The sequence below is a fragment of the Polyodon spathula genome, chromosome 3 (assembly GCF_017654505.1).
Source record: "Polyodon spathula isolate WHYD16114869_AA chromosome 3, ASM1765450v1, whole genome shotgun sequence".
NCBI classification, from domain to species: Eukaryota; Metazoa; Chordata; class Actinopteri; order Acipenseriformes; family Polyodontidae; genus Polyodon; species Polyodon spathula.
In genome coordinates this window covers 73,830,534-73,853,843 of record NC_054536.1, presented here as the reverse complement: position 1 = coordinate 73,853,843, position 23,310 = coordinate 73,830,534, and the positions used below count along the sequence as shown (strand labels likewise).

Genomic DNA, 23,310 nt, shown 5'->3' with positions numbered 1-23,310 from the left:
TATACACTACTGTACAGTATTCATAAGATCATTGTAGTGCACTGTGATATTGAAGCTAATATATTCTAATTTTCACTTGTTCACTTGATACCAAAGAACATGCATTTCACCACTGCACTGTAGATGCTAGGATAACTCAAATTGTCTAATTCATTAATTCATTAGCATCACAGTTGGTTTTGCTGTAATTTTTTTTTTTAAATTAATAATTCCACTTCTATTTTTTACAAAACTTGCAGCCTCTGTACATGAACCCCCATTATATCTGACATGCATACATATTTTTATGATATCACAACAAAAGGAATAAACTTTTTTTGTGTGCAGTAATACAACCATTACTGAATGGGAAGAGTTTCACTGAGCATATATAAAAAAAGCTGCCCTATCAGGGCCCTGCTGTGAGGGGGAAGTCCCTCCCACCTCTTGTTGAAGAGGGACGTCCTCACAGTAGCACATCGCCATTTTCTCTCTCATCTCACTGAGACAGGTCAGATGGTATTTTGCTTTCTTGAACCGAAATTGGCAGATTTGTTGGTTTTATCCGCAAATTAAAATAAAATCCAAGGTAAAGTCGATCTTTGAGCGTGTCTAAGAGTGCTCTTGCTTTATTCTCGTGTCAGTTTTCTGACTAGAGCTGGTTTCGACCCCTCTTAAGGGATTAGCGAGCGGCCATTGCTGTTTTCACTACACAAGGCCTTATGCAGTTGATACACCGTGTGGAGAGCTGTTGTGGTGCTGTAAGGAGACCCTGCGGGCTCACGGCGTCGTCCTCTACGCCAATTTAATCAGTCATAGTGACCAATAAAAAAAAAAAAAAAAAAAACATCTCGGGCCTAGCGCCCCTCTCAATCCTCGGGCTTTCCTAGCGCGGCTGCGCTTGCCCTCGGCAACCACGCCGACTGAATCGACTGCATACCCCGGCACTGACCGCAGTTTTTCCCACCAATCGCGAGGTTGAGAAAACAGCACCTACCCGGTCCCGATTGACTCGGCACCGCCTACAGCTCAGCCCCGACCATGCCTACCATCGGCACCGACCTTGGAAAAGGTCCACTCGGCACAGACTGTCTCGGCATTGACAGCGCTTTTCTCTGTGCCATTCTCGGCACCGATTGATTCGTCACAGGTGAACCTCTTCGAGGCCGGCTGCAGCCCGGGACCGACCACGCTACACGTCGGCATCGACCTCGGCACCGATTGACTCGGCACTGACCTCTCGGCGCCAACCGCGCTCTTTTTCGACACCGATCCTAGTACCGATTGATTCGGCACCGGGGAATAGCTTCGAGGCCGTCTACAGTCTGGCACCGACAACGCTACACCTTGGCACCAACCTCAGCCCGATCTCTTGGCACCGACCGCGCTATTTTCAACGCCATCCTCAGCGCCAATTGACTCGGCACCAACAGCGCTCACCTCGACGCCGATCCTGGCACCAATTAATTTGGCACCGGTGAATCGCTCACCGTGCTGCTATTGGCACAGAGTGCAGCAGTTAATCTGCTAAACCATGTCGGTCCAATCAGTTGGGTCCTCTGCTGGGTTTCACCAGTGCGACATGGGGAGCCTGCCGGGGTGAAAGGATCCAAACATCGCCCTCCACCCCAGAGTAGACAAGCAGGCAGAGGCAGAGGCAGGGCCAGCGACAGGGGACCACCACAGGCCAGGGGTAAAAAACATCATGTGATCGAAAATAAAAAATGAAAACGAAGTGCTCTAGTTAAAAGGTAAGCTCTGTATTTTTGGTGTGATGGAGACCGAGGCCAGGGCCTAAGAAAGACCCGCTCCCTCCAAAGCCCAAGGGAGACCGCCCCTGAGGGGCCCCGGCTGCCACCAAACCCCCCCACAACTGGACTGACTAACGGCAATGACCCATGGCAAGACAATGAGACTATGAGACACGGATACGCTCTGCAATTCCGCATAGGTCCGCCACCCTTCAAGGGTGTGCTCCTCACCACAGTCGAACCAGCGAGGGCAATACTCCTTCAACAGGAGATCGCCAGTCTTCAAAGGAAGAACGCTGTACGCTTGGTAAGCCCAAGCGATGCCCTCAGCGGCTTTTACTCCAGGTACTTCCTGGTGCCCAAAAGGGACGGCGGTTTCAGACCAATTATGGACCTCGGGGTCCTCAACTTGTTCCTCAAACAGAGGAAGTTCAACATGTTAACAGCACAGCGTATCATCCAGTCCGTCCAGCCGGGCAACTGGTTCACATCGATCGACCTGCAGGACGCCTACTTTCACGTCCGTCCTGCACACAGAAACTATCTGGGCATCGCCTTTCAAGGCAACATGTACGAATTCTGCGTGTTGCCTTTTGGCCTCTTGCTGGTGCCCAGCACTTTTTCAAAGCAAGGGCTGCGGGGTATTCGGATCCTGAACCATTTGGACGATTGGCTAGTTTGCGCGCATTCAAAAACACGCGCAGAGGCACACACAAAGCAGGTCTTCCCCCTCACAGCAGGGCCCTGATAGGGCAGATTTTTTATATATGCTCAGTGATTGATCAGAGAGGCTCTTCTCATTTGGTAATGGTTGTCATTCTCTTTCAGGGAACCAGGGTTATGGTAATAACCTAACGTTATTATGTACTATGGTATATATCACCTTACAATATGATAATATGACTTTTTTTTTTTTTTTTTTTTTTTTTTTTTACTTAAAGTAATCATAATATTTTCTAATAAAGTAGCCGGCGCAAATATATTATTAGGCGATGGATTGTGCCGTTCACCAGCTTATTTTGATAACCTTGCATAAGATATCCTGAGAAAATAACTTGTATAAATGGTTGTTTTACAGTACACTAACCTTAGCAATTTCTGTAGTGGGAAATGCCTTTCTGTGAATAGTAAAGCACTGGGGCTGCTGGACCCTCAGTATTGTAGTTAGAGTACAGTAGAAAGCTCACATAGCTTGCTTCTGAACCTAAAATCAAAGCTCTGTTTGCTCAGGAAATAATCTCTCAAAGCAGTTTGAGGCGTTGTCCATTAAAAAAAAAAAAAAATAGTAAAGTCCAAGTCCCACCATAATTACTTGGCAATTATTACCAAATTAGAAGGAATATTAATTGCAGTTCCACTCCTTAAAAAAAGCTTATTTTTCTCAAGGGACAGTATTCCTTTATTGTATGTCCAATATTATATTTGTAACAATCATACACAATGTAGTACCAAGCAAAGTCCTAGACGAATGCCACCGAAGGTTAATGAAAGGCCAGTGTTTTTGGCAAAAACCTTGCTCTCCTTATTGGCTGTTTTCCAAGACATGCATTAGGAGCTTCCTGGATTGTTTTCCTGGTCTAGATAATCAGCAGGATTATGAATCAGTTGGTGAATTTCTAAGTAGCCTGGTTCTGGGGTTAGAGCCCTGCGTTATGATCATCTCTACATTTACCATGCAGTAAATCCTGTCTGGTTGTAGCAAGTCCTGTTTAACTATAATAAACATTATCGACTGTCTACAGCAGGGGTGTCAAACTCCAGTTCCTGAGGGCCGCAGGGTCTTCTGGTTTTCCTTCTTTCTTAAGCTCTCAACTAACTTAACTGATTTAATGTAATACTTGATCAAGGTCTTTTAAAGTTTGCAGTATTCTGGATTTTGTTTTCTATAGTCGTCCCCCCCCCCCCCCCCCCCCCCCCCCTTTTTTAAAAGAAAAAACTGTATTGCATACATACTACTGTAGGCCTAACTTCTCATCACAAAAATGTAGTTGTCTAGGAACTTCACGTAATTCTGCTGCAGGTTGTGTAGCCTTAGTGAAACAAGTATAATATTACAGCATTATAGGCATTGAAACAACTCTCCTATTGGAAACCAGCAAAGTAGGGTTGATCCATATACTGGATAAAGGGAATGTACTAGGCTCTAACATATCCATAATGTGTATCCTCCAGTATTCCTTTTCAAATAAAAGTTGGCAAGGATATGGGCGTCACTGCAACTCTGAGTACACCAAGGATACACTTTCGGAGTACTGTTCAGCCAGGTCCCCAGTGTATTACTCATCTTGTACTCTCTATGGTTTGTAGTGGAAGATTTATATATTATTTATGCCAAGTCAATTTCACATCATCAATATTGTCAAAGGAAAGTTGCCATAAACCAGTGCCATTAATCTGTTGCAGTATTTTTGCTGTAATGAGGCCATAAGAGAATATACAGACTACAGCTATTACATTTGATTCTAATCTGCAATTAAGGCAGCTTTTTAAAGGTAAATACAGTATAGACCTCTAACATTTAATACTGATTTTTGTAGTTTGTTGTTGGCTTTCATAGCAACGCAGGTCAGATTGCTAATTGTATTCTTTACTGTAGCTGTGACAGGTGGAATGTTTCATTGTGAGAGGTGGAAAAGCTGCAGATGTGATTCCCCAAAATTAAAAACAGCACAGATGCATGCACTACGATCCGTATCACAATACAGTAAATGAGCATGAAACAATAAAATCAGACAATCGTCTCATTTGCTAATGCTCATCTCAGTGTTTGCACTAACACTGGTAAAGCACTTTTTGCTTTGCGTTTGGACATAATGTTAACAGCAATGAACAACCACAGTTCAGATAGAAATGACTTCTGTTAATATATAGTATTTTTTATTATTACTACAATGTTAAAGGGACGTCTGATGCGGATGCATGCATATTCTTTTAAGTTGTTAAAAACTCAAGTCCTTTCTATTTCTTTTTTTTTTATTTATAATCAGAGGTGTTCTTATTTGAATTGTGCCTTTTTGTTTAACTATTATGCACAAAGGTGTTTTTAATTATTGGATCTTTTGTTGAAAAAACTAATGTTTGTTCTTTATTTTGAAAAATAAAATGTTAATGCATCGATTATCATTGATAAATGCCCGTACAATAATTGAATATGAAATTAGGGTGCCGATTGCACCACTAGTTATGTGTGGAATTATTGACTGCACCTCCTGATTGGGTACAGATGAAACATGTGAAATAGCATAGGATCACTGTATCGGCAATTGTATCGTCAAGAAAAATATCTCGGTTCACCGTGTGAATCGATGAGTCTGCACACCGCTAGTACACAAAGACAGGAACAAACTAAAGAAGAACAAAGAACCTGGCTTTCCAGACTCTTTTTAAAAGCAGGTGACCAGAGTTAATTGATTATCAATTATTCAACTGACACTTGGCCACCTGCTGCACATTCTTTTCAATTAGACAGGGAGAGGAGTCTAACCTCCCAGCCCTGCCATATCTAATCAATATTTCTTTACAAACCACTACCAATACACATTATTTACAGGGGCAGACCTCAGCTCGGCCAAATAACTCTTTACTAATCTCCGATAAACAAACATTAAGTAGTGATTCTTTGAAGTCCAATGTTTAATTCCTGAAATATCTGATTCTGCATCTAACTAATATGTAAGCAAGCAACTTCTGTAGTGTTACATGAAAATTACTTGGGAACGAATACCGTAAGTTACATGAAAGTACAATTGGAACTCATTATTAGTTTCCATGAGAACAAATCAAATTGTACTAATTTTTTTTTAAAATGTGCCTTTTTAATTATTTTTAGAACAGCTTTTCACCTAACATCCACACAGTAAGGGACTTATCTTACCGCATGGATTTCAACTCTATTGTGGCTTATCTCTCCTTTTAGTTAGGCTTAATGAGAATTAACCTTATGTAATACTTGCGTGAAGTTTCCGTGGTGTAGTTCGAATCCTCTTATGTAAAAGCAGTAAAGACTTGTTAATGCAATAAGACTGGGTTACTCCTGGTACTGAGAGCTTGAAGACATGGTGCAACTAAAGCGTGGCACTGTTTTCAAAGACATAGTGCTACAAGAACATGCTTTGCATCCGTTTTTGAAGAAAAGATTTCTATTGCAACTTATATAATATAGATAAATTATTTTCCTATACAAGGAAGAGTCTGTCCTTTCATTCTGATTGGCTAGCCTGTATCAATGTTCACACTTCCTTTGAAGTGAAGGTGCTAAGGCTTATAAATTACCTTGATCAAGGAAAACCTTCGGTCAGGAGACTTCTCTGACCTGCACCACCGTATATATGTTATTTATTTCATCTGAAGTACAGAATTTACGTCTGTGCACTCTTTATGGCATGCAAATGTATAACAGAATAAAGTTCTAAAATGCATGACATTTCAAAGCCGCCATTTCTTCTGAAAAGATCATGCTGAACTATGTTTAAAAACACTTTACAATAGTAAACTGCAGAAATAGCAGTTCTCTTTACAATGTAGAACGTAAGGCTGGCAGGAAAGTGCTGCGTGTACTGTAATACCTACAGAGTTGTAGTTGCTATTTACTGGGACACAATTAAAAAGAGATTAGTCTAAAGAATTCAAGGAATTTTGTTGTTACAGAAATTTGGAAATTTGATGTTTCCAAATTCTAGTCTCCAACCGTCTTTGAAAACAGCAGTTAGTCGTGTCACTTAGTGCACATATTAACATTTATTCTTAGAGTTTGTACAGATTCTGAGCTTCTCTTGCAGGCACAGTAATTTGTTATTTTTAAGGAAATTGAGAAAAAAAGTAACTCCCCTGAAAACAGCAATACATTTTTAAAGTGCAGAAAAAGTAACACCACTTACAGGACAACCCACTAAACTGGTCTCAGGTAGTAGAGTTAAATGCAAGGACGTTTCTGGACATACAGTCATACAAAGTATACTCCATCTATGTACAGTCAGCACTCGGATATGTGTTACCCAGATAGACATCAGTTGCGTTTTACCACCCTTGTATTAAGAATAAAATCAGTCACCATTATCTGTGTATGTAACAAATTAATGCCCTTGCCCGCCACACGCGATTTCCGCCTCTGTCAGCAGTTTTCTGATAGAAAGCCCATCTCTTTAGAGTCAGGTTTTTTTTTTTTTTTTTTTTGTTTCTCTCGCATGCAAATCAGTCTTCATTGTGCAGTTACAGAACTTAATTCAGTTTCACCTGACGAAAATGTAACTAAAACAAAGCGAACGAGACAAGCTATGGTAATGTACTAAAAGTTAATTATTAAAGTTTTCAGCATTCTCATTTCCAGCCGGCGGCTGGTTAAATTGGCGTCAACAATCCCAGATGAGCCGCTTAAAAATAGTTATTTAAAAAAAATAAAAAGTTTTTACAGTGCTCATATGTTCCACTGAATAATATTCAAAGTGTTTATTTTGTTCCAGTAAAATAGCAGCAGTTTTCACAATTCATTGCGTATGTAAATTGATTAAAACATTCTTTCTATGAGGGCATTTTGTTTCTGAGCTTATGTTTCCATGGTCAACGTGAATGGACCAATCAGTTTCGAGCTTACAAGCGATGTTGGTGATGCAGGCCATTAGTAGCAACATGTGGACTCGCTCTCTGCACTTCTCCACAATAGGAAACAAGTCCAACATTAGAAATTATAAGGTTAAAAACATTTTTTTTTATTAAATAACAAAATGCAAACGTTGCAGTCCTTTAGACTGTCCTCGGTGCTTCTGAGTCGAACAAATCATAGTGCTAAATACCTAACATCGAGGTGGCAAATACCGCACACGTGCGGCCGCCCATTAAGGTAAAACAATTAGCAATTAGCAATGAACCGTAATTCTGTCTTACAATATTAGACATAAAATACAAATACTGTATATGATTGAATTTTAACAATAAAGCAATGAGGAAAAACAGAAAAGAACAAACTAGAAACAAGATAACAACAAACAAAGTTCAGGGAAGAAAAGCGCATTCAATAAACAATTAGAATATTCATCCAAAAATACATAAATGGCAGATAACACAGAACAAACAAATTATACTGGTACATATGTGCCAATATTAGTATGTGAACACATGTATACACACACAAGCATATATACATATGTACATGTACACACACACACACACCTCCATCCATGCAAATAACAAATGCTGGACTATCAAAGAAAGCCTTCGTTCAGCCCTGCAGGTTGCATTGTTTTAAGGTAAAAAATCTATTTAGATTCACATTGTAGCAGATTATGTTCTAACTTACCAGCTCTATGAGACTGATAGATCATTTCACAATAGCATAAAAGTTTGTTTGAAATAGAGTGATTTTAGATCACGTCTACACATAGCACTCTCATGTTCGTTAATACATATCCCAAGCTGTCGATTGGTCTTTCCGACGTATTGCAAATTACACGGGCACGAGAGAAGATAAATTACATTAACCCAACCACCGAAAGTAAAACATTGGAAGTAATACATTGCTTAAGGTGGTATTGTTTATGTGTTACTGAACTAATATAGGCCTACATGTCAGTCTTTTTGGCATTTTCACAAGCCGCACAGTTGCGGCAGGGGAAAAATAATAATTGACCCATCCAAAGTCCCAGATCTGTTCTTACTAGCATATGTATTGGCATGCACCAAAGTATCTCTCAAGTTCCTTCCCCTAGAATATGCAAACAGCGGAAAGGTATTCAATATCTTTTTACCAGTATTGTCTGTAGATAAGATACGCCAATGTTTTTTCAAAAAATATCTATATCTATATCTATATCTATATCTATATCTATATCTATATATATATATATATATATATATATCTCCAAGCTACGTGGAGTATATGGTACAGCAAACAGAGGAGAAATGGTCCTTATTGGTCTTTGTACCACTAAGAAGATGAGCTCTGTCTTGAAAAGGTACCTTTTTTAGTGCCTCTTTCAACCAATATGTTGAATATCCTCTCACAAGAAATAGTTCATACAGCCTCTGGACTTCAAATTCAAAATCTTCATCTTTTGTACAAATACATTTCACCCTTAAACTGACTATATGGAAGGCCTCTTTTCAGAGGCGCAGTATGATGGTTAGAGGCTGACTTTTGTCAGTTGGTTTAGTGTAAAGGGTAATTAAAATTATACCCTGAGAATACTTAACTCTAGTGTCTAAAAAATGAATTTTTCTAGAGTCACTTTCCAAACTAAACGTAATAGAATTAACAAGACCATTAATATAACCCAAAAAACCTCCCAATTCTAAACGTGTCCTCTGCCAGATCATAAAGATGTCATCAATGTATCGTTATGAGAGTAAATATAATTGTTTTCCAGAAAACCCATAAACAAATTAGCATAATCAGGAGCAAAAGTTGCCCCCATAGCAGTGCCTGTATCTGTAAATAAAAATATTTTTCAAATAAAAAATAATTCTTAGTAAGTACCACCTGTGCCATTTCAACAAAACAATGGTTGAGGTTTTGTGGGCCGTCTTGTTGATTTAGAAAAAAAAAAACATAAAGATGCCAAGCCTTCATTGTGAGGGATATTTGTATATAGGATAACGACATCTAACGTAGCTAGGAGCATATTATCTCCTTCTAGTTGTACTTAGGCAATTGATCAATAAAATCTCCAGTGTCCTTAAGGTAAGAAGGTAATTTGACCACTAAGTGATGCAGGCCAAACTGTGCAATCATATACCTGAGTCAGTAACTGTACAGCAGAGCTATGACATTGCATAACATTTATTTTTTTTAAAACAAACAACCTACGTTTTCTATGTAAGAATGTCTTTTTTACTCGAAGTGTATGAAATACAGTGAGTATATGTTATAGCATTGTAAAATGTCTTATGCATTGACTTAGAAGATCGATCTGAAACCGAGCATGCAATTAATTCAGGAAACGATATTCACATTGCGCAGTTAATGAATATGACTGATTATTTTATTTTTATGTGCTTTGTTTTGTTGATTCAGTCTTTATTAAACAACCTGACTGATGTACCAGTCAGGTCTTTTGCTGCATAAAAGTTTTAAAACTGTGGTTAAGTAATATTGACATTTACACACAAAATGCAGATACACAAACACGCACGTACAAATACCTAAACACATACTGTCTAAATTCCCTTTAAGAAGTGCAAGTCAAATGGAAATTTATGTTCAAACTTATGTAGAGTACAAATCTCTTCTTTTGTTGTCACACTTTCCATGTCTTCCCAAAACACAGCCATATTGTCTTTGTATATTAGGCAAGAGCAATGGGGGGGGGGGGGATTTTCACACTAAATGTAATGCTGTATCACAAAAGGCAATGAAACCTGTATTAATCATCATAATAATATCTCAAAAATAATATATTAATCCACAAAGTATCATTGTTTGGATTGTACAATTCACCAAAATTACATTTGGCACAACAAAATATTTATTTAAGTGGATTTTATTGTATAAGTTTGCTTTTAAGACAAGCGGCCATTGCGTTTCCAGACTTAGCTTTGTCGAATTAGATTTTGAGATGTGATGAAATTTGTTGACCCATACTGTGTCGACTCGTAAAACACTAACAGCGAGGCTGTGTGCTGCAGCTGTTCATGCAAAACTTTCACAGAGAGAAAAAGTTGTGATTACTACAGACTTCTGGACCCCGTTTCCCAATCTTCTCATAGGTGGATGGCTTTTTCACTTGAAATTGTTGTATATGATTTTGGACCAAACGGCCATTTCTGTTTAGTACATTTTTTGTTTGTATATTGGAACTACTGCACTGAATCTTAATTGTATTTACTTTCAGCCTTTTAGGCCATAGCCAGGTTTCTGACAGGATCACAAAATGTGGTGTTCAGCTGTTTTAAGTGTATGTTCAGCTGAAAATAACCAAAGCAGGGATCAGTACTGTAGACTTGAAGTATCTGAATGTCACTATGTCATGCTACTTAAAATGTGGCACTTGTATTTATGTTATTTTTTTTATGTTTCTGAAAAAAAGCTAACAGCTTATATATCATACTGTCCATATGTATATGATAACATAAAAAGTAGTCTTCAGTGAGAATCTGCTCAAATGGTGAGACTAGCTTTTAATAACATGTAGTTTTCTAAATTTATTCAAGCAGTATCATTTGGAAGCAGACATATGCACAAGGAAAACTGATACAAATATTTAATTTCCCTTCTAGGTTACTCAAATAGTGAAGACTTAAGAATTAAAAAAAAAATAATAATAAATCTGTGTTAGTGTAATAGGATAGAGTGCAAAAATCCAGGTTGTCAACATGCCATCAATGTACCAGTGTTAATTTAGTCAGTGTTTTTATTTTAGTTAGTATGGACTGTTAGTCTAGTCTTAGTCTAAAGATTTAATTTAGTCACTCTCTTAGTCTAGTCAACTAAAGCTGCCAAAAATGTAGTCCACTCTTAGTCATTAGATGTTGGTTTTAGTCAGTTTTAGTCTGTGGCCAAGAATAAGAATACATTGTATCTAGAGACGCACTGTTTTTAAGATTAGTAAATAACACAAATGCATAATTAGCAAATAAACAATAACAGGGATTAATTACGTGTTTGTATTAAAAAGGGTGCTATATAAATCTGGTAATAAGGAGCAATGAACTTGTTAAGGGACGAACTAGTTGTGCACTGTCTTTTTTCCTGTGTATGTCTGTCAAAATTTGTAAAAATTGATATCATTTAAAAACACAAATCCCTCAACTTTATATAAAGCAAGATATCGAGATCAATACTTTCATTACTTGATGATCAGTCAGTAAGCTTGAGAGCGAGGGGCACGCAGTCCTGTCCCATCCCCCCCAATATTAAATCAGTTCAGCCAATCGGTGAACTCTGTAAATATTTTATAAACCAATTACCATTTTTGGCCTTCCTCAATGCACCACTTTGTGGGTCACACAGCCAGTCTGCACACGGGCAGTGTAGCTTGCCTGCTGTGTGTATTAGTTAATCAAATCGATAGTTGTTTTTTCTCTAGCTCCGTTTGCTTTCTATGTGCATTCACCCTTACTCTGCGTCTTCATCCTTTAGTTAATTTCATCAGTCATGCATGGTAATTTGACAGGTAGTCCTAGTCATCGTCATGCTTGATGATTTTTGTCTACTCATAATTAACACTGCAATGCTGTGACAGAAATATAATGATCTTTGGTGGTAAATCTCCCTCCTGACCTGCGAGAATGCTAAGTAACGGGAACAGAATACCCTGGACTGGTTGGTCTGACACTTCATTCCCAGGGTTAAAAGGAAGTCTGTCATCTAGAAAGATGGCGGAGCTTCAGTGCACTAACTTAGTGACCCGGAAGGGAAATGATTTGGCAGCCGCGGATTGGAGGAGCAGCTGCAATCATTTACCAAGCGACAGTACAAATAAGGGACGAAGCGATGTAATCTGTTCCTTCATTTTGGTTAACGCATTGAATCCGGAAGGACCCGTATTATTGTATTGTGAGTGTTTTGTTTGTTTGTCTAATTGTTACTTGTTGTTATTAGACGGCTTACACGTTCCGGAGCTGTCGCCAGAGGCCAGCACTTACCCGGAACAGCACTGCACCAGAGCACGATACATTTTTTATTCACCACGAGCACTACTGCACTCACTGAGGACTGGTGATCGTCTATGTGTATTGTTTGTGTGTGTCTTTTGGTTACCTTGTCGTTTATTTGGGACTGCCCCGTGCATTAATTATACAGAGTAGTACACATTGTTGTGTATTGCCCGTGTTTCATATATACTTTCTGTTGGTCAGTTTCGACCCTTAGATTACAATTAAAAAACCCATCACTTCATCAGAACTGTGTTTGTTGTTGTTTGGAGCACTGCATCAACTTTACACCTGCGCACTACTACCCACTTTGCCACAAATGTACACAGGATAACATTGGAAGACAGTTTTCATGTATACAAGCCCCTTGGGGCAGGGAAATTGTCTTTGCTTGCATATTATTGTATTAAAATAACTGCATGTAAATCTTAATTGACATTCATGTTTAGGCTTGTTGGATTTAAAATTATGTATACGTGTACAGAATGTATGCATGTGTGATAGATAGAAGGTGTCAATTATCCAGATCACACTGCAGTACTTTTATCATCCTTTGCGTTAGCCCATCGTCAGTAGCAATCACTGAGCGCACATACATAAATATGGTTAACTTATAATCAATAGAACGACACAAAACTTGTTTGTATTATTATTTAAACAGTTCTGTAGTGAATAAACATTATTTTGAAATGCTAAGCATGTTTTAAAAATATTGTATTTGTTTTTTTTTAAAAAGCAAATGCCTTTAAAATGCCACAAACAGCGTTCCCTCTAAGGCTAAAATACGTGCATTTTTTGCAGTAAATGGCAACAACCTTTGCATCCAGTTTACTAACTTTCGCAAGTTATTATCATAAATATCAACTTCAATCGAGACTCCAGCCTGTCAAAGTAAATCTATTATTTTGAGACCATTCTTACAAAGCATTAACTTAAGCATATTTGTGTCTGTATTGCAGCTGATTCTGATTTCCCGCTGTAAAAATGCACATCACATAGTGCACAGCTCACATGGGCATCAGTGAATCTACGGTACAGGGTGGGCGAAGCAGGCGTCTGGCGATTCTGCTTCTAGATTGAGCTGCTCGGTGCTGCTCATGGACTTTATAGTTTTTAACTCGTCGTACAATTGACTATATTTCTAGAAGTATAAATACTCTGGTAATAAATAAATAAAAATCACAATACTCACACTTGACGGTTTTTGTTTTATTTCCCTTTTAAAAAACGACCATTTCAGAAATCGTCTCAAGCGCTTCGAAACTGGTAAAAATGTAATCGGCACATTAATTGAAAATAAACATTTAAGTTTATGGTAATTGAATGCCATGTCCATTTTTTTGCATTTTGAGTTTATTCATCATGTGACTTCACTCCATATCTCTGCTGAAACTCAACATGGCGGCTGCACCAACGAAGATTAAAAAAAGTAATGTTTCAGTAAGACAGAGCTAAAATAAACCTGATTATCTATATGAGGATGGTGTGACAGTATTCTTAAAGTTTTGCTGTAATTCGCGTGATAATGTACGAGTCAATACCATTAAATATCATGTCAGTCGTAAACACGTAGAGAATAAGAAAGCAAATAAGATGGCAATAATGGCAAAGCACTGCGTTCCTCTATGCTGGAAATCTAAGACCTAGGTACTGCGCTGAAGATGGAGCTTTCACGCTACCTGTTAATTAAGCTATAATTAGCAATTTTAAACCATGGCCGTGCCTTAATTGAATTATATTTTCTGAAGACGAAGAAATGAGCTCAAAACTATTTTTCTAGCTATACAATCCTAAAATTGATCACTTTACCATGTAAAGGATGTAGTCACTACACTACACACCGTTGGTTTCATAAAGACATTCTGTCTGGAGACACGCCTCTTTAAATCTTGCAAATAACACTGCAGAATTAGGAAAGAAACAATTGAGAGGATTAAACGTGTAACTGTTTATAGATAAGAACTCAACTTTTATTATGAATATATTGTGTTATTATATTTTAACCAACATACTTCGATAATGTTCATTATGATAATTGCTTGTGTATTAGTTTTAACATGTTTAGTAAAACGTGACCTATTGTTTGATCTCGTTAGTACAACCGGCCTTCTTTGCTAATTACATCTTCAGTCTCCACATTTTTTGTGACATGACTACACTTCAAAAGATGCAACGTGTTTCAGTAAATTCAAACGATAAACTTCGCATCCGGCACAGAGGGAGAACACAACCGTAAAACATTAAGTGAGATTAATGCATTGCAGGGGAGATGAGGGGAGGTTTCAGTTCTGAGTGACAGTTTTCTATGCATTATTTGTGAATGCTTATTCACCACTGCTGCACCCGGTAAGAAAATTTACTGCCCTGCATTTTTTTTAACGCAAGGCTGAACGTGAGAGTATATGTGTACATTTGTTTTAAGTACTAGCCCAGAAGACTACTGAGACACAGACATCTACTAGTCCTCATCAGATTTAATTCACCACGTGCGAGCGTGAGTTTCAAACCCTGACTTGGTATATCCAATGCAGCTAAGTTAATGTCCAAAACAATTATGTGTCTTTGCAGCTTGCACATTCTTTGTCAAGTTGTTTAGTAAGTAGGCCAACCTCTACAGTATTTCTTTAAAAAGCTTAACTTTCATGAAGACAGATTAGGCTGTATGGTACAGTACAGTATCACATTACTTAGTGTCATCAGTTAGTTCCTTGTACTGCAACGTTATAATTACTGGACTGCACCGTATGTCTCCTCTTAATCCATCCTGTCTTACTCCATCTTCTCTTGTTGATACAGCTTTCTTCAATACCTGCAACAATCCTCTTGAATGGTTAGTAACTGTTTTCTGGGATGTTTGACTTTCCATTAGAACTGACATAGTGATCATTTATTTCTTGGTTGCAGGTTCAGTTTGTCCTACAGATCCTTTGACGGGTCAGGCCCCTGCTATCATAACTTTTACAAACCCAGATTCATTTTGGATTTAACTAACAGCCCCTGTACTGTTCTGCCACACTGCACAGTTGATCACATGACACATCACAAGGTTCAGGTTCTTCACATAACCTTTCATAATTGAGTTAATAAAGTGGCCACATGCTGTATACTAACACATTTACTATGTTCCTGAAAATATTTTAAAAAACATAATGTGTAATAATACTTATTTGAGAACAAAAAAAGATCAAGACTGCAGTCCAAAATTAGAAGATGGAGGCAACTATTTTCAGTTTTTAGGGGCTGTCTAAAATGTTGGGGCTGTGTCACTGAGAAACCCTGTCTTGCAGTGAATCACTAGTCCCAAATGGCAGATGTCCTAAATTAAAAAAATAAATCATTAGAAGCCCCTCAAATGATCATTCAGCCATGTTTATAACACAGCAACATGTATGACTGCCGTCATAGTTTGCTCACTGCTTAGAATCAGAACTTTTAAAAACTGAAAATATTGTACTGTAAACTAGTCTTAAATACTATTCTGAAAGTACACTACAGCTTTGAAGTTGGGAAAACTGATAACTAGTTCACTTCCCTAGATATCTTTTACCGTAAGAGAAAAATGTAAACGTTATTTGTCTGCTGTTCAGTTCTCTGTGCTTACATTTACCCTGGCAAAAAATAAATAAAATAAAAAAACGTTATGAAAAGGTTGTGATGCTCTGCAGAGCTGTAATGGTATAATTTGTAAGAACACACTGCTGTGTCAGCAAGTTGCCATGACAGTACAGCCATTCCACATTTTATTGTCTCCCTCTCTATCTGCATCCCACAAGGTCAGATGAGCAGAGCACACAAATATCATTTGTCACCCATGGCAAGCACAGGGTACCTTGGGCATTGCAGTATGAGGTTTGGCAGTACAATACTATGTTCAACTCCTTCTTAAGAATTTATTGGTATTGTTTTTTTCTGTATTTCTCAAATATGAGGTGTTAATTTCTGAATATACTGTTTATTTTTTTTTGCTATATTGTACTGCATTACACTGTTTTAAAAGCAAGGTACTGTATACCCATAATAACTATTCAGTTTTCACCACTTTAAAATGCATTAGTAATTATTAGTAATTCTATTGTCAAGTCAACCAGTGTGTTTCACTACACATTTTAAAATACAATATTAGTTTAAAAGTTTTGATTATACTGTGCAGTATCTTTTGACATTTGTAATACCCAGGCAAAAACACAAAGAATCTCCTACCCTTTGTCACAGGGACATCTGTCCATTTACTAACATTTTGTTCTCCCCTAAGCTTCATGTTTCTGTACTGTGTATGTAACGGTATTACATTAAAACAACAGTTCAGTAATGTATAGCGAGCCACGTCTGAACCGAGTCTTTGTGCTAATGAACTGTCTGACTTGGCAGATACAGTAAGTTTACTTCAGGGAGAGGAGGTCCCTGCATTGGGGTCATTCCATGCCAACTCAACCAGTGCCGTTGCCCGTCCGTCTCAGATTTTCCTAAAAAAATTCATCTGGGGGTTTTCTGACATGCTGAGTTCAGAAGTGATAGCCATTTTTTATTTTTAAATGTCCCGTTCGACCTGTGACCTTGCAAAGGTCAACCTAAAATGAGAAAGGGACCTTGGCCAGAAAAATCATCCTGGACTCAATTTAGATGCTACCATCATTGTTCTACTCATATTGAATAGGGCTTTTCAGAAAAAAAAATAATAGGCGCAGTCTACTCACTCCTGGGGTAACTGATGAGTTTTATTTGAACTTTATCCTAACCCTTTACCCTGTAGGGGATGTGGGTCCTAGAATGTAAGTATTGCTAGAAGAAGCTTCGGGTGAGACGTTGTAAGTGAGCAGCTAATGTATAGTTCACACACCCTAGTCTCGTATCTTGTAAAGCGCTTTGTGATGGTGGTACTCTATGAAAGGCACTATATAAAATAAAAAAATAAATAAATACAATTTAATCTTAGGAACCAGTCTTCCAAATTCTGTGAAAAACTTTTGGTTTCAAGTCCTACTACTGGACATTAAGCCTCTTGAAATTGAAATTTTTGCTATTTGTACCAAGTTTAGGCTGCAAAAACGTATGGGGGCACTCCAAAAATTTTTTTTGGATAGCTGTTAATCTACAAGCATCTAACAAAATATGTTGGTATCCACGGATTTTGGATTTTTGGCAGATTTTTGAAGTTGCATGTGTCATTTTCTGAGCATTGATCTAGAGGAAAAAGTAACAATGGGGGCTTTTAATGGCACTAGCTTGGAGCCGAGGGGTTATGAACTTGCATATTGGACTTGGGACAATGTTGTTATGATGACATTTGAAACCATCAAAACTAAACTTTTATTTTTACATTATATTATATTCAAAGAACAAAACTACTACTAAGACTACTGTTTACGACTAATAATAATAATAATAATAATAAACAGCTTACATCTGTTACAGAATCTGTCAAAATGCACAGATTCTAATACATTGTTATGTTAACGCTACTGTTCAACATTTAACCACTTCTTTGGAGTTTATATGTTTAAATGTTTAAAATTTCCATCTCTACCATGCAGCACACTGCTGTACTGTATATGGATTTTCACTTAACTTGGTCTCGACAGAAAAAAGATAAAAGCCACACACTTGGAAACTGATTGCATGAACGTACGTTAAACTGTGTATTGTAAGTCTTAAATAGTCTGTTGTTTTAAACTTGATCCTGTTGCATCCAGCATCTCTGACACATTCTCTTCACCACTGGCTTTCTAATTTTGGTCTGGTGAAATGTACAGTATTAGTATCTTAAAGCACTCACTGAAGTTTTCCTTAGCCCTAACATTACAAACCTGGGGGTATAATTGAAAAGATTTGTACAGTAAGTGAAAATGCTGGTGCAGTTGTAGGGTGTTACAGTATTGTACTTCAGAGCTGAATTTAAGCCTAATTGAAGTAATAAACAAATTGATCATGGTGCTGTTGAACACACAAGTTCAGCTGCTTTATAGCCGCTACATGTTAGATTTGAAAACCCATTAGCAGAATTTGTAGAGCCATGACCAATCAGAGCTATTGCAGCCTGTGGTTTAAGAAGTGTGCCCAGTGGAGACATGGCCTGTTTATCAGTGCAGCAATAACATCTCAGACACTAGCCTGATTAACTACCAGCTTGCTCATTACATTATCACAAAGAAGCAAGGTCAAGGGCATGTCAACATAATAACACAATAACAATGTCTTTTTGACAGCTTTGGCAACACACACAAGAAATCCTGAATTCTTATTTTATATTTTCTATGTTAAAGTGTGAGTGTACTGAACAGTATATGTCAGTAGTGCTTTGTGGTATGAATATTATTTTAGCAACAGATATCTTAGTATTAATTTAGAGGAAAGAAAAACAAGAAAGTAAAAGAAAAAGTATTTCCTAAGGAGAAAATTATCTTTATCATGGTAGCTTTCTGAATTAAAATTAGCTGAGTTAAACTTAAGTCAGTGGCTGTTGTGTGTGGGGGTGTGTTATGTCTATGTGTTTTTGAATACGTCCCAGTGTTTTCATTGCCATCTTCTTGTTTTGCAGCCATCATGTATGTGATGGGGGCTCTGGGTCCTGCCGCGGGTTACCTGCTCGGTGGGGTTCTGATCGGGTTCTACGTAGATCCCAAAACCATTGTGAACATTGACCAGAGTGATCCCCGCTTTGTTGGCAACTGGTAAGGAACCAACATATGTTTTATACAAAGATTTTACTTGGCATAAAGTGAAGCCATTGAGAAACACTTCTAGTCAAAATGTTTGTCATATTATTTTACAGGTTTCTTTTAGTGTTACTAAAGGCTGGTTTTTACTTAAGTCTTCAGACTAGTGGGAGACAGCCATGTGACATAAACAGCTACAGCTCTGGTAATCACTCCAACTTCCTTGGTAGAGACACCACTTGTGAGACTTGAAATTAATTAATTAACTTAAGAATTACTAGTGACAGGCAGATAAATATAATGAGTTAGGACTTAATTGGGATTAAATGGGTAATAAATGGACCACCACCATCCTTAGAAGTGGTGTATCACTGCCCTTGTAAAGTGGCTTGCTGATTACAATCATTTGCATACTGTTTTTTTGAAGAGCAGCTGATTATCCATTACTGCATGATTTATGATTTAGTTAAAGCCCCGCTGGATTTCTTTGATAATGTAGAATAAAAAAAAAAAAAAGTCTACGCATATACACACACCCACACATTGACCTTCTGTTTGCTTCTTTCCTGTGCCGCCCACACATGTATTATTTTCATCATTGGGGAATTTATAGCGATGATCAAAAAGGGATGAAAAAAAACACTGTCCCTGTAAGCAAAACATTTGCCCTTGTCCTTGCACATGTTGTCAAACGGAGCCCCAGTGAGCAATGAAGGTTGTGACTTGCTGTGTTCACACAGGTATCTGTAGCTGAGTTCGAATTAAGACCCAGAACCTTCTGTGTCTTAAGACCTAGTTCTAACAACTAACCACAAGAGATATTGAAAAAAGCCACTTAACAGACTAACTGCTGTTTTAACAAAAGGCCTGCTAAATGTTTCTGTGAAGAAAATTTGTATTGCAGTACTTTAAATTATGTTTCTTGGCAGTATACATATGTGTGAGAGGTATTTCCACATACAAATCATTGTGTGGTTTTTATTTATTTATTTTTTAACAAAAAATGTAACAATCTAAAATAAACAATGCTTTTCTAAATCATGGTCAAAGCTTCAGAGTGTCTTCTGTTGTTAAAATGGCAATATCAGTCTTTTGATAAAGCTTTTTTTTTATTTTGGAATGTGTCAAGTTAATAAACTTCATACTATCTATAGGAATCCCATTACAGTAAAAACTAGAGCTCAGGATGGCTCAGACAATGTGGTGGACAGTCAGAGTTTACAGCTGATACTGTAACTGTTGAAAACTGTAGTCCCTAGTTTGCCACATTCTTTGACTGCATTCTCACAACTGTCATGATCAAACAGTCTTGTTTAATATGGGGGTGGTGGTCCTCTTCCTTTATCTATAGGTGGAGTGGCTTTCTCCTTTGTTCTATAGCCATGCTGCTGGTGATATTCCCCATGTTCACATTCCCCAAGAAGCTCCCACCCCGTCAAAAGAAGAAGAAAAAGAAAATGAGCCTGAACGATATCTGTAGCGACGATGACGTCATGAAGAAGAAATCCAACAGCAAGGGGCAAGTGGTCACCTCTTCCTTGGGATTCGGAAAGGAAATTAAAGGTACTTTCCACTAGGCATCATTTATTTTATTTTCAAGAGGATGTCATTTGATTAAAGAGCGATTTGTCAGCACAGCTGCAGCCTTATTTAAACAACAGAAATAAAGTAGTTTGTCGAGTCTGCATCCATTTCAGATAAGACCTTTTTTACTTCTGTAGCACCATACAACTCCTAATGAGCTCCCCTGGAACTAAATACATAGGGATCTTTATATTTAGGTTGAATTAAAATAGAGTAACATAATTTAAGCAATTTCAGGTGAACGTTTCAGAAATATATTAAATGTATGAAAAGGACATCAAATGGCCTGTAAAGGTACACACTACTGTACATTTAACTTACTGAGCCGGTACCAGAGCCTATACCTGTGAGTTGGTCGGTACCAGAGCCTGTAAAAGTCACCTGGTCAGTACAAGAGCTGGTACCAGCCTGTACCAGTCACCTGGCCAGTACCAGAGCCTGTACCTGTGACCTATTCAGTACCAGAGTTGTTACTTGGTACCAGAGCCGGTTCCAGTGAATTGGTTGGTGCCAAAGTAGGTACAAGTCATCTTTATTGGTACCAAGGTTAGTACCAGTAATCTGGTTCATACCAGAATCAGAACCAGTGACCTGGTTAGGTCTGTTTCGACACCAAGACCAGTTACCAGTGCTTCATTTTGTGCACTCTGGTGCTGAAAACTGTTGTGTACACAGTCAGCTTGCTGCCTGTTATTGTGTGATTGCACGGCTGAACTGTTTATTCAACCTTGCACCATGGCTAGGTTTTACCTTTGTGCTGGCTGCAAGAGAAACATTCCAACAAAGGATAAGCACGACGGGTGCATCCACTGCCTGGAAGGGAAGCATTCAGAGGGAGCAGTTAAAGAAGGCAGTTGTTGTGTGTCTTGTGCTAATTTTGTGAAGAGGACATTGGAAACCAGGCTGACCCGCTGCAGTTTGGTCAACAGAGTCCACACTTCCTATTACACTGGGAGCTAGGAAGCAATTCTCTAGGGTTAGGACTAAGACCCTGCACTCCTCTAAATCTTCCTCTTCGTCCTCTGGGTCGAGCTCCCCCTCTCCCCCACCAAGAAAGAGGGACAGAAGCCACCGTAGCAGGCATTCAGGTAATACTGACTGGGTTGTGGGGCAAATGGAAAAACCTTTTGAAGCTATGAACCAGCAGCAGTCCCTTTTGACTAAGCTGCTGCGAGGCCCTCCTGTTGTCTCAGTCTCCATGGTTCAGGCACCATTGCATGACCCACAACCAGTGCAGGACATCTTATCCCTTTCTGCATCCCAATCTTCCTGTCCGAGGACGCGGATTTAAATATCTTGGCTCCCGCGGTAAGCTCACCTCCCTTATCAAGCATGTTTCCATGGCCCTGCAGGTGCTGGGCCAGAAGAGGAGCTCAAACTCTATATTTTATAGGCTGCCCACTACTTGTATTTTTGGATTTTTTTGCACAAGATGCAGTCGTCCTGGGAGCATACAGCAGCTGCCCCGGTTGTCTCAAGTCATTGGACAGTTTGTATAAGGTGCATATGACGCAGATAAACTAGGCTTTGCCCAGTTTCCACCTGTTGAGGCTTCCATTGCCTCTGGTGCAGATGCCCAATCTAGCTTTGCTGCAAAGGGGAGCAAGCAATGCCGTGTTGCTAAGATAATGCTGAAGAAGGCCTGTGCCGCCTCAGCATTTTGCACACATCTTGGTAGCTACAGTAGCATACTGGTGGCTTATTAATCCATGTTGCTACAATCTGTCCTCTAACCGTAAGGCCTTGCCCCTCCAGTTGTAGGAGCTGAGTTTGGTCAATAACCACCTACTGGCAGGACGGTTTTTGAAGGGTGCTCGGAGGTTAAGACCCCCTAGAAAGGACCTTGTCCCTCACTGGGGACTCAGTGCAGTTCTGTATGTGCTTACAAAACCACTATTTAAGCCCCTACGTTCAGCCGAGCTGAAATTTCTTTATTTAAAAACAGTTTTTTTTGCTTGCTGTTACCTCACCAATCTTGCTCCCTTACACCAAGCAGGTAGGTGAAATGCAAGCATTCTCAACTGCAAAAGTCTTTTTGCTTTTTTGCCTCACTCGGATTTACCTCTTGGGGGCAGAGACGATGTCTGACGCACACATGGCTGTTTAAAGTAGCAGTTTTGATTTTAGTGCTCTGGTAATTCGGGCTATAAGAGATAGATCCCATTCGGTAGTGGTTACATTTCTTTTTCAGGGAAACAGAGTTATGGTAATAACCAAATGTTCTCAAACTAATAAAAAAAAAAAGCTTAAAGGAACTCATTCTGTGTACTTCACAATCCTCTGCCATGAAATTATTAGCTTAGACAAAAGATGTATTTATAGCTCTTGCTAAGAAAAGTTATTCAGAAATGGTTATTATATCATTTTACTTAAAAACAAAATACCTATTAGATGCTGGTGCCCCTTTTTATAAGCAGAAGTTATTTACATACATGTACAACAACTTTATCCTATTTGATCTTTTTAAGTTCTGGGAAAAAAAGAAACCAACTAAAAATCAAACTCTTTAAGGTAAAGTTTGCACCATCATAGAGATGGTGGCTGATTATACTTCTTGTGATATTAACTGTTGACTGGCAAATCTCCAGCATACTGTATGTCCCATGCTTATTTACCTGTAAACAGTATACAAATCTACATTTTATACCTATACTCTATATCAACAAAATGAAGCACTAAGCTGAATGTGGACAGTAACTTAGGGGCAGATATAAAATGACTGTTTTGTATTTTTATATTGTTCTTTAGCTGCTTAATGT

The 23,310-nt window shown here is 38.5% G+C and overlaps 1 protein-coding gene across 2 annotated transcripts in view; it reads left to right on the top strand.

Moving 5' to 3' along the window:
• LOC121313401 (solute carrier organic anion transporter family member 5A1-like) overlaps window positions 1–23,310 on the top strand; it is a 46,577-nt gene that overhangs the window by 10,607 nt on the left and 12,660 nt on the right. For both annotated transcript variants that reach the window (XM_041245895.1, XM_041245894.1), the window contains exons 3-4: window positions 18,850–18,982; window positions 20,319–20,530. In XM_041245895.1, coding sequence (XP_041101829.1) covers window positions 18,850–18,982; window positions 20,319–20,530 — 345 coding nt within the window. The remainder of the gene's footprint in view (window positions 1–18,849; window positions 18,983–20,318; window positions 20,531–23,310) is intronic.